This window comes from Miscanthus floridulus, chromosome 19, assembly GCF_019320115.1.
Source record: "Miscanthus floridulus cultivar M001 chromosome 19, ASM1932011v1, whole genome shotgun sequence".
Taxonomy (NCBI): domain Eukaryota; kingdom Viridiplantae; phylum Streptophyta; class Magnoliopsida; order Poales; family Poaceae; genus Miscanthus; species Miscanthus floridulus.
Genome location: NC_089598.1, coordinates 46,702,631 through 46,714,777, shown reverse-complemented (window position 1 = coordinate 46,714,777; position 12,147 = coordinate 46,702,631). Strand labels below are relative to the sequence as shown.

Genomic DNA, 12,147 nt, shown 5'->3' with positions numbered 1-12,147 from the left:
CAGCCCGCCACGGTGCGCAGGATGCGTGGGTTCCTCGGCCTCGCGGGCTACTACCGCCGCTTTATCAAGGATTACGGCACAGTGGCTGCTCCCCTGACCACGCTGCTCAAGAAAGAAGGGTTCCTCTGGACGCCAGCAGCCACTGAAGCATTTGATGCCCTCAAGAAGGCGCTCTCGGCGGTGCCTGTGCTTCATCTCCCGGACTTCGACAAGACTTTCGTCGTCGACTGCGATGCATCCGGGACGAGTTTTGGTGCAGTTCTTCATCAAGGTGTCGGGGCCCTAGCATTTTCAGCCGTCCTTTTGCAGCTAGGCACCTCAAATTAGCGGCTTATGAGCAGGAGCTTATTGGTCTCGTCCAAGCCGTCCGGCACTGGCGACCATATTTATGGGGATGGCAGTTTGTTGTGCGCACAGATCATTATGCCCTCAAATTCCTGCTTGATCAACGCCTCTCTACTGTGCCCCAACACCAATGGGTGAGCAAGTTGTTCGGATATGATTTTGCGGTGGAGTATCGACCAGGCAGTCTCAATGTGGTCGCGGATGCATTATCATGACGTACTGATGGTGATCTGTAGCTTCAACTCGTGTCTGAGCCAACTTTTCAGTTGTTCACGGACCTTCGTCACGAGCTTCAAGTCAACGACGAGCTTCGCGCCCTCTGGGACTCCGTGGTAGCTGCACGCGGCGAGCCCTAGCACGTCACTAGTGGCCTGATCAAGCGTGGCGCCCGTGTCTTCATTCCAGTAGGGTTTGCACTCCTACCCGAGGTCCTCCGGTTAGCCCACGGCGTGGGTCATGAAGGCTCAGAAAAGACCCTCCATTGTCTACGCCGGGAGTTTGTGGTCGACCACGACCGCCGCCTTGTCAAAGAATTTGTCTGTTCTTGTTTCACTTGCCAGCGCAACAAAACAGAGCATCTGCACCCCGCCGGCCTCCTTCAACCTTTGGAAGTTCCCTCCCAGGTCTGGTTCGATATCTCCATGGATTTTGTGGAGGGCCTTCCCCGTGTTCATGGGAAGAGTGTCATCTTGACAGTGGTCGACCGGTTCTCGAAGCAGGCGCACTTCCTCCCTTTAAGTCACCCCTACACAGCAGCAACGGTGGCAAGGGCGTTCTTTGATGGCATAGTCCGGCTGCATGGGTTTCCAGCCTCCATTGTAAGTGACCGTGACCCGGTTTTCACAGGCCACGTCTGGCGCGACCTGTTCAAGCTCGCCGGTGTCAAGTTGCGGATGAGTACTGCCTTCCACCCTCAAACCGACGGGCAGTCCAAGGTCGTCAATCGGACCATTGCAATGTACTTGAGGTGTCTCACTGGTGATCGCCCGAGGACTTGGTTGGAGTGGTTGCCATGGGCTGAATATTGTTACAACACGAGTTACCACTCCGCGCTCCGAACGACTCCATTTGAAGTAGTTTATGGTCGTGCCCCACCGGTACTTCTTCCATACACGACTGGTACAGCGCGGATTGACACCGTGGACAGGCTCCTGACTGACCGTGACACGTTCCTCGCAGAAGTTCGCGACTGGCTACTCCAGGCGCAGGAATACGCCAAGCGGCACTATGATGCCCGCCACCGGGCTCTGCAGTTCAAGGTCGACGATTGGGTTCTCCTGCACCTTCTCAACAGACCAGCTCAGTCCCTTCTGTCGGGTGTGCGTGGGAAGCTGAGTCCCCGCTATGCAGGTCCGTTTCAGATTGTGGAACGCGTGGGCGAGGTCGCCTATCGCCTGCGCCTGCCAGAAGGAGCCCGGATCCATGACGTTTTTCATATCGGAGTTCTCAAGCCCTTCAAGGGCACCCCTCCTATGTCTACACCGGCGCTGCCTCCTCTCCATAATGGTCGTCTGCTTCATCGCCCAGAACGTGCTCTGCGTTCTCAGCTTCGCCGTGGCGTCTGGAACATGTTGATCAAGTGGGACTCCTTACCTGAAGAAGACGCCACGTGGGAGCCTGTGGACGAGTTCCGTGCTCGTTTCCCCTCGTTCCAGCTCGAGGACGAGCTGTTTCCCAAGGAGGGGAGAGATGTTATGATCGGTAAGACGTACGAGCGTAGGAACCGTGTCTAGAGTCCGGAGTTGCTACGATACTGCTGGTTCGCAATCACCAAACGAGCTGCACGTCAGGGGTCAGCCAAGTCGGTTAGCAAGTCCTAGAATCTAGGACTATTATCTTTAGTTTGTTATTTGTTTAAGTCAGTTTGTTATTTACGTAAGTCAGAGTCTAATCGGTTGAGGATTGCTTGTATAAGTACTACACAATTACGATTGATTGAAGCAGCCTGGGATTAAGATTAATCTCTTCCCTGGGCGCCCAGGCGTCACTTGTCCTTGCCGTGCTACTGCCCTAGCTCTGTTCGATCACGGCGCCTCCAACTCGACGCCGTGATTCAGGACCTCGTGCCGTAGCCTCGCCTCCCTACTACCTCCGTAGCAAAGCACGCCGTATCAGCAACTTAGTTCAAGATACCACTATTGGCAAAACAAAACCACAGAAAAGATTAGTAACGCAACTTAATCTAGATAACCACTATTGGTAAAACAAAAAAGAGGAAATACTGTACAATTTCCAGTTCAATAGGACAGAGGGGTCATTCAGTACTCGGCAGATATCAAAACCAAATCTATGGAACGATCCAATAGATATTAAATACAGCTACAGAGAGGGCAGGTTGCAACAAGAAGGAAAGCATCACAACTGCTGAAATAGCTGTGCATATACTCATGCATGGTACAAGAGCAAAACCGTCATGTGAACATTGCAGGTAAAAATCCTACACAAGTATTTCTCTGGCAACATAGGCATTTTAGCCTTGCATCTGATGCTAGCTGCTGGCCTCCTCCCCATCAGCAAGCACAAACTCTGTGTACAAGTTCTTCAACGCTATAACAACCATCATTATAAGGGGACCTAATATTGCACCCTGCAGAACAGTGACAAAAAAATAAGCCAAATTTGAGGCAAAGATAAAGCTCCATATCACTATGTGAAACTATTTCTACGATCCAGTTCCCAAAAATTAGGATGGTTTTGAAGCAATTTAGTCTACCATCCACAAAGAAGAAGAATGCTCTACTTCCTGCTCACAAACAGCTGTTGCATCTTCTTACTTTCACGATACATCGACACGCAACCTATGGGAAATTGTTTGACATGGCAACACCTTTTCCCAACTTTGAGTAACCTAGATAAATACTTGTAGCTGAATGCAGCTAAAAGCATATAGAGATGCACACAAGCAAACTACTGCAGGAAGCCGAAAATATGTGGAGAAAAGGAACTTAAGCACAACTATCTAAATAAAAAAAGGGAGAAATGATACATCTAGAGAACAAAGATTCTTTCTTGCCTTTGGTTCTAGACAGATGATGCAGATTCTAATAGCTTTCTAAAACAGCAATGTGCAAGAAAAATATGTGGAGAAAAGGAACTTAAGCACAACTATCTAAATAAAAAAGGGAGAAATGATACATCTAGAGAACAAAGATTCTTTCTTGCCTTTGGTTATAGACAGATGATGCAGATTCTAATAGCTTTCTAAAACAGTAATGTGCAAGAATAACTATGCAGAAGTTAAATTTTCATAGAAGCACTTTAAATGGTGAAATGAAGTTAGTACCTCCAGAGCATTGGGAAACAGTGTCATGCCACCAATTATGCTGAGGCCTGTGAGATACCCATTGTACCCAGGTATATCCTCCAGAATGGTAGTTGTGCCATAATCCATGAGCATGAGGTGTATCACAGTTACCACCAGTCCAAGCACATATCTCCCTTCCATGAGAAGCTCCCCTGTGGCAAATATTGAGGACAGCCAAAATGGAAGTATTGGCACAAGTGCGCTGATGAATCCAAGCACAGTTGATGTATACACAAAATGCACTTTGAAGAACTTGAACAGCAGCCATGTCAGCCCCCCTTGAAAAATGGCAATCTTAGCAGTGGCCAACAAGACACTACTAATGGCATGGTCGATGACCTCAACACAGCGGTCCTTTACTTGTTTTGACACTGGCAAAAGATCAATGATTTGCTCTGTAGCTCCGCCTCCCTCCACAGTAATAAGGTAATACAGCACCCACAAGAACACCATCAGTTGTGACAGGAAATTAACCACCTCAGCCGCACCTGAGACAATGCGGAGAGCAATTGATAACATCAAATTGGCACTACCGCCCAGCACCGATGTGCTGCTGGACAGCAGCCTCTTTGCGATTTCTGTTCCCTGCAAAGCCAGCTCCTTGGCCATGACCACCAAATCCTCTCTTGTGATCAACAGCTCCCTAAAGAACGAGTCAAGCTCCCTGCAAATCTCCACCCACTCTCTGTTCTTCACATGTGTAGCAATTGATTGCAACTTCATTGAATATGGGTGCGGTCTGGAACTGTTGAGCGCCTTGCTCTTTGGGTCAACTGATTGGCTGATCAAGAAATGCCAGAAGCCACTAGTGAAACCTGTAAGGTTGTACTGCACAGCCAATTGGTCGACCTGCTCCCACACGGTGTCATAGATCTTGGCAGAGTACTGATCGACCAAGCCAGGGATGTCATTGTCGTCCATCCACTTCTTGAGGCCAATCTTCTCAGAGTAGTTGCTCTTCTCGACATGGGACTTGAGGGACATGACGGCGTCCTTGCCCTCTAGCCCAATCTTGTAGGAGAAGAAGATGCTGCCAGTTATGAAGCCGGCGATCATACCAAGCATGAGACCAAGGGCGACTAGTGTCTTAAGGTGGCGGAGGATGCCTCCAGTTAAGAGGAGGCCGCGCGAGGAGGGAGGCCGACTGGAGATGCGCGAGGCGGCGGCGCGTTTGAGCTTGGGGGACGCGGCGAAGAAGGCGAGCGCGAGAACGAGGAGCAGCAGCGCGGTGGCGGCGCCGAGGCGCTCGAAGAGGACGAGGAAGAAGAAGAAGGAGACGAGCCAGCGGAGGAGGCGCGGGAACGCCGGCGAGGACGGGAGCGGGCGGCGCAGGAGCGCGGCCCGCGCGTCGGCGAGCGTGGCCGTTGAGGACCGGAGCGCGGCGAGCGGCAGCGCGAGCAGTGCGGCGCTGAGGCCGCCGCGGAGCGGGGGCTCCCAGAAGGCGACGAGCGCGCGCTGCGTCTCGCGGAGCGGGACGGAGCAGAGCAGCGCCCACTGCAGCGGGCGGAGGAAGTCGGCGAGCAGCAGGTAGAGGCCGTAGAGCACGAGCAGCGCGGTGGCGAGGCCCGCGTGCGCCATGGCGATGTAGAGCGCCAGGCGCGCGTCGGGCTCCAGCGACAGCCCCGCGATGTCGGCCCCGGCCCCTGCTCCTGCTCCAGCCCCCACCGACGCCGGCTTGGACTTCATCTCCTTGGCCCGCGCCGTTTTCAGCGCCGGCTTCATGGGCGGCGCGTCGTCGGACTCCTGCTTGGGCCGGCGGCGCGAGGCGGAGCGGAACATCTCGGACCACGGCAGCCCGAGGGCGGCCTCGTCCTTGCAAGCGCCCGCGCCGCCGCTGGGCACGAGCGCCATGTGCTCGACAAAATGCCGCTACGGCTGCGGCGGCAGCGGCAGCAGCAGCGGCAGCGTCGGCGTCGGCTGCCCTGCGCCTCTCGGCTCTCGCCTTGCCGGGGATCCTAGGATAGGGAGAGGGAGAGGAAGGGGTGGTGGATTTGGGGGGTGATTAGTGTTGGTGGGGCAGCCATGGTGGCGATTAAACGCGGGGGAGATTTGGGCTGGGGGTGATTAACCGGTGCTGATCGGTGGGCGGGCTCTGACGCCGACATGTGGGCCCACGTATGACGAAGGTGACACGTGGTGGTTCTATGGGCATGTGTTCCGTTTCCTTCTGTGCCAGCCACAGGGATGAAAACGGTACGGATATTTTCCGACCGTATTCGAAACCGAATCTGTTTAGAGGGGTTGAGATCTGTCCGTATCTGAGTCCAGATATCCAACATCCGATACCGTATCCGTATCCGAATACTCAAATCACATATTTATGACGTCGATATCCAATCGTATCATATCCGACATAGTTGACACTATCCGTATTCAAATCTGAATCCGAACAGAAATATAAAAACAAATATAATATCGGTGATATCCGTCCACATCCGATCCGTTTTCATCCCTACCGGCCAGAGTGTGCGATGTTGGACAATGACAGCTATAGCAGATTGGCATGGCCAGTGTGCGTGAGCTGGGGCGAAAAGGATTAAAACGCGGCGGAGGCCCAGGGTGCGTTATTCACTTCCCGCTTGTTACTTGTCAGAGCATCTCTAATAGAAAAAAAAATCATCTCTAATAGTTCTAAAATAATAATTAATAAATTAATAAGTTTTTCAAGGGACTAAAAACATTGAGAGTATATTTGTTGGTTCGTCTAATAATTTTCAAAACCGTCCTTCTAAAATGTAAAAGACAGTTTTGCATCAGAAATTCTAAACTATTTCTAAATCACTCAACCACTTTTATTGGCCTGTTCGCTTGGTCGTAAACGATCGTAAATTTCCAGTCAGAACAGTATTATTCTCTCACACCAAACCAGCCAGCAGTAATAATCCACGATTGTATACGATCGCATCAGCACCAGCTAAATAGGCTGTATATTTTTTCCTCTCTTATACATTTGCATTAAGAATTCTCACTTGAGAATTATGGAAGCATCGTAATGCATGTGTGTTTGAAGGAGCTCTTCCAGATATCTTGTTGGTGCTTCAAGCTGTAGCTATTCAAGGTGTTCTTTGGTGCATGGCCGGAGCCTTTGCTCTCAAGCAAATGCTTCTTCAGCTAAGCGCAGAAATAGGAGCGGTGTTTTAGTGTACTACTAAAGGCGTGAGTGTGGGTTTGGGAGTTTCACTCCTTCGCTGCAGGAGTAGACTCTGGTCTCTCTGAACTTTTATTTCTTCTTAATAAAATGACACGGAACTTTTCTGCATTGTTCGAGAAAAAAAAACTTATTTTAGTCTTTATTCTTTCCATATCTTTTCACCACTAGATTGGCATGTTGATATGCGCGTATATTTTCGCACGATTGGGTCGATTTTCCAAGTGCGGAAAGATTGAAAGTTAAAATAAGGAGTTATTGGAAAGCATTTTTTTTTAATCTTGCCAAAGAATTTAGATTGAGTGTGGGTTTTGGAAACTTTTGGAGATGCTCTTATATCTTCACCAGCTCCCATTTGAGAGACAAAACGTGCATAGCATGAACACAAAGTCGAATGTCCGGTAGGTACCAGATGCCTGTAATTGGATAAAACCTCTAAATCGGGCCTTTGGTCCAAATCTCTCTTACCCCTGGACCCCCAGTCCAAACCGGATGTTGTCCCTGCCTCATAAATCAACATTTTAAAGGCTGGGAAGGGATTATTGTCTTTCTAGGATACTAGTGATCCTTTGAGCATGAAGATGCCTGCAAGAAAATGCACTAGAATATTCCTTTATAGTATGACATTTTCTATAACATAAATTCGAAAATAGAAATAAATTTAAATCCTTCTACTCTTCCTTCCATACATCGTATCTTAGAGCATCCCTAAGGGTTCAAAAAAAAGTGATCGGTAAATCAATGAGTTTTTCAAGTCTCCTCCAACTTTTTTCTAAATTCTTGCTCCTAAAAGGTAGAAGTTAATTTTGCATCAGAAATCTTGGACTATTTTTAAATCACTCCAACCACTTTTATACTTGTTTCTCTTGTGTACATTTGTATTAGGAACCCTTTCCTTACTCCTTATTCTTCCCCATGTCCTTCCTTCTCTAGATTGGCGGATTGATACGCGCGCACATATATTTCCTAGCGATTTGATCAATTTTCCCAAGGAAATATTGGGAGTTGAGATAAGGAGTCGTTGGAGAGCATTTTTTCCAATCTTACTAAAAAAATCAAGATTGAGAGTGGGTTTTGAAAACTCTAAGAGATGCTCTTTATCTCATAGTGAAATTATGAACCAACTTATCAAAAGAATTATTTGATTATTATATAACATGTCCAAACACTTACTACAAGGGTTTGCTTTTTGATGGTTTATCATTAATCCACCAAAACCTACAACGGGGGCTATATGCACTTCCACCGTGACTATATTTGTGTATCAATCATTGCTACAATTAAGATGTGTGGCATGTATAGACTGATCTGCGTGCATTTATATAGATGTAGATATGGAAGAATGAAACAAAACATGTGCCTTAAACAAAAGTTGTGTTGGAGTTACCATGAATTTACATTATTGTGTCAAGTGGGAAGGCTCATGTACTTATATTTTTGGAATTAAAGGTAGTGTTACCCATTGGAAGACTACCCTAGGATAATTCTAAAAATCCACGATGAAAATTAGGGGCAAAGTGAATTATTCCTATGTTTTGCAACACTATCTAATTATAAGTGTATGGTAAAAGATGTATGATATTAATTCATTCTAAAGTATAAGTCGCTTTAGATCTGTCTTAAATCAAACCTCTTTAATTTTGATCATATATACACAAAAATTATATAAATTTAATCAAAATTGAGAAGTTTGACTTAACCTCGAAGTCCTCTATTTGACCACAGAAGGATACAATTCTTATTATCAAGGAGTCAAACAATTTAAACTTTGACTATAGTTATATAAAAACCTACTAAGATTCATGATACAAAATAAGTATCACTAGATTAATTATGGAATATATTTTTGTAGCTAGACACTAATAAATGCTATTTATTACAAACTTAGTCAAATTTGAATTAATTTAACTGACACAAATTCTATAGTTACATCTTTCTGTGGATGGAGGAGATAATCAAATATTATTTTTTATGGACTGAGGGAGTAATTAAATATTATTTTTATGGATGGAGGGAGTAATTAAATATTAATTATCTCTATTTTGGAATACTCTACATTGTTAAACTACTGGCCTTATCTAAAAGGGAACTGCTAGCGCCCGAACGTCCGATCCGGACGCTCGAGGCAGTTGCGCCTGACCGCGCCCGCCCGCCTGCCCCTGTTTCTTGCGCATGCCTCGATCTGCGCTCGTTTCCCCGCGCTTGCCGCTCGCGCCCCGCGCGCCCCCAGCTCGCCCCTAGCTCGTCCCCCACAGCCCGTCGCTTTTGCCTTCGCAACGCCCCATGTGCGCGACGAGCATGCCCCATCGCCCCCATGACCGCATCACCCCCATCCATTGACCCCCAATGCCTCTGTCGACTATCCCTCCGCGCGAGCCACGCGCCCCCGACCGTCTGGCTCGCCCCCCGGCCGAACAACATAGAAAGCTAGAATAAAACACGTGCAGCAACACAGAACAACTACTGCAACATTAGGCTCAAGTAGCTGAAACACCATGAACATATTATTGCAACAACATGGAACAAATTGCTGCAACATTTGGCTGAAGCAGCTGAAACACCATGAACATATTATTGCAACAACACGGAATAACCGCTGCAACATTAGGCAGAAAGCATATGAAACAATGCTCAAATAAAAAACACTTGCAACAACGTGGAATAACTACTGCAACATAAGATTGAAAGCAACTGAAATAATTTGGAAAGTATTATTGCAACAATTGAGTGAACCATATGAAAACATCCAGACCGGAAACGATTGCAACATCGTGTAGAAACACGTGAAACATTTTGAACAAAGTGTTTGCAACAATCCTTTGAAACACTTGCAACATATCAACAAAAGTGCAACATGCCAGATCTACTTTTGCAATCAACCATATGATTCTACTGCAACATACCTCTAAAGCTTCTGAAATAATTGAAAGACACAGTTGCAACATGGGGGAAAGAGAAGAGAGCCTGGCGCGGGGAGCGTCATGGCTGCCAGATCTATAGGCGTCCGGAGCTCCTTATGGGGGAGGACGCCGGTGTGGGGGAGGGGGAGGAGGGGCATTGTCGGAGTGGGGGAGGAGGGACGCCAGGGTATAGGAAGGAGCAGCCACGGAGGAGGACGCCAGGGTCAGGGAAGGAGCGGTGTGGGCGGGGGCGGTGCCGCCAGGGTGGGGGAGGAGGGACACCGGGGTGTGGGAAGGAGCCACCGCGGAGGAGGACGTCGGTGTAACACCTCAGGTGTTTGGCTTCCACATTTGCACTTGCATTTCATAAACATGAGCATCATTCATCCATTCATCCATTCATGAGTTAGAATTGTATGAAACATGGTTTTGAAACAGAAGTAACAAAGTCACTTGTTTTTCCTTGTTTCAATACATGTGATGCTTGATTTTGGTGTGACCAATGTGTGGTGTGGCTAATTATTCTCTTAAGCAACTTAGTTATACTTAGAATGTCATGAGGAACAATGTTCATGTTGATCATTTTGCCTAATTAGGTTTCCAAGTCATGGTTTGACTATCATGGACCCCTAGAGCTCCTAAGTTTGACTGTTTAAAACGTATAGCTTAGAGTGTTTGCATGTCTGAGCAACCTAAAGCAAAGTTGTAGTAAATTTTATAAGGAACAAACTTTGTTTAGGAGCCAAGTCATGAAAATGTGCAAAACATGCTCTAAAGGGACCCACAAGTCAGTTTTGGGGTTCATTTGGAGACTCTAAAATATTCTAAGTCATTAAACCAAGTTTTAGTTTTATGTACCCAACTTGTGAGCCTTGTAACTCCCTAACCAAGCCGAATCAGCTCAAGCTCCAATTGGCAAAGTTGTAGCCCTCGTGTAGATCTCCCACTTTGTCAATTGCACCGAAGCCTAGATCTTCATGGTTTGGAAGTTGTGGATCGGGGAAATGGCGCTGTCAGTCGGCACATTTGGTAACTGAATCAGAATTTTAGACTTGCTATAGTGACCGGCCGGCAGCAGAGCTCTACCGCCATGTGGCCGCCACGCGCCGTGGCCGGCCTGACGCCACTGCCTGGTGTCCTCTGCTTGAAACCGCGTCCTCCTGCCCTCCCTGCTCACTCTCATTCACCCTCCTTCGCCTCCTCCGCTCTCAGCAGTAGTAGCGGCGGCAGCGCGCCGGCTCCGCCATCGACGTCGAGCAAGCGCCATCGCCTAGCTCGCTCGCCACCACGTAATCACCGTCTCCAGTTAGCCCATAGCTCCGCTGTCGCCTCCTTTGGCTCGTCCATCACGCCGTTGGGCCGAGGAACCGAGGTAGTGGCCACATTTAGCTTTCCACCGCCGTCCGGACCTTGCTGGAGTGGCGCTCGCCGTGGCCAGCACTGCACTGCTCTCCTTTCCCTTCCCTAGCTTCCATCTTGTCTTCTCCGTCACTCATTGATGCTTGGGTGATGATGTCACCATCCTCGCCAGTCCGGTCAACTCGGAACATGGCCGCGCACCGCCGTGCGCCATGGCCGAGCCACCAAGCTCTGTGGTCAGAGTGCTTAGAGGTCGGTAGAGAGTGAGGTTAGGGTACCAATCGACGTAGGAGGTCGAGGTGGTCACGTTGGTGCTGTCGTCGTCGCCGAAGACGCCGCCGTCGGCGAGCTCCGCCGGTCCCTGTCGAGCGAACCGCCATGCTTTGTTTTTGTCTCACTGCCATGCGGGCCCAGCTGACATGTGGACCCCGCCTGACAGTGACTGTGTAGTCAAAGGCTAGTTCAATTATTTTCAGTTTTGATGCTATTTTGTAAAATCTATATCTAGAGTTTGTTAGATCCAAATTGGGTGGTTCCAATTTTGTTAGGATCATAGTGAAGTGTAGTATTTAGAAAAAATATAACATGAACACTTGTAGTGGAAGTTTTGGATGAATTAAATTGAAACTTGAAATGTATTTTTAAATGCATGCAAACTTGTTTAAATTATATCTTGAGTTCCTGTGCTCCAAAAATTATGAAATTTTGTTGGTGATCTCTTCTTGCTTAGTAGAAGCTCTGGTAAAAATTTAAGAGTCATTGCATGTATGGTTTTTGAGTTATAGATTTTCCTTTTATCATTGAATGATCCTTGTGTGAATTTTTGTAATTTATCTATGAATCCAATGACCATGAAATTTTGTGGGGAATGTCCTAGTACCTTAAGGATGCTAGGAAAAATATAAAATCTGTTGCTTGACACTTTTCACTAGGGTTTCTTAATTATGTCATTTTAAGCCTTTATGTCTTGTCATTTTTATGTAGGATGTTATACTTGCTCAAATGATATGAAATTTTTATAGTAGTCTACTTGGAGCATGTAGTACCTACTTTAAGTTTTGTAGATTAAATGGTGTAGTTCTCATATATGT

General features: G+C 47.5%; 1 protein-coding gene across 1 annotated transcript; it reads right to left on the bottom strand.

Moving 5' to 3' along the window:
* Positions 1–2,556: 2,556 nt before the first annotated feature.
* Positions 2,557–5,668, bottom strand: LOC136527699 (uncharacterized). Its single transcript, XM_066520507.1, has 2 exons — positions 3,629–5,668; positions 2,557–2,932 (listed from the first exon to the last, which is right to left on the bottom strand). Exons 1-2 carry the CDS (start codon positions 5,498–5,500, stop codon positions 2,834–2,836), a joined length of 1,971 nt encoding a protein of 656 aa, XP_066376604.1. The 5' UTR covers positions 5,501–5,668; the 3' UTR covers positions 2,557–2,833.
* Positions 5,669–12,147: the final 6,479 nt, after the last annotated feature.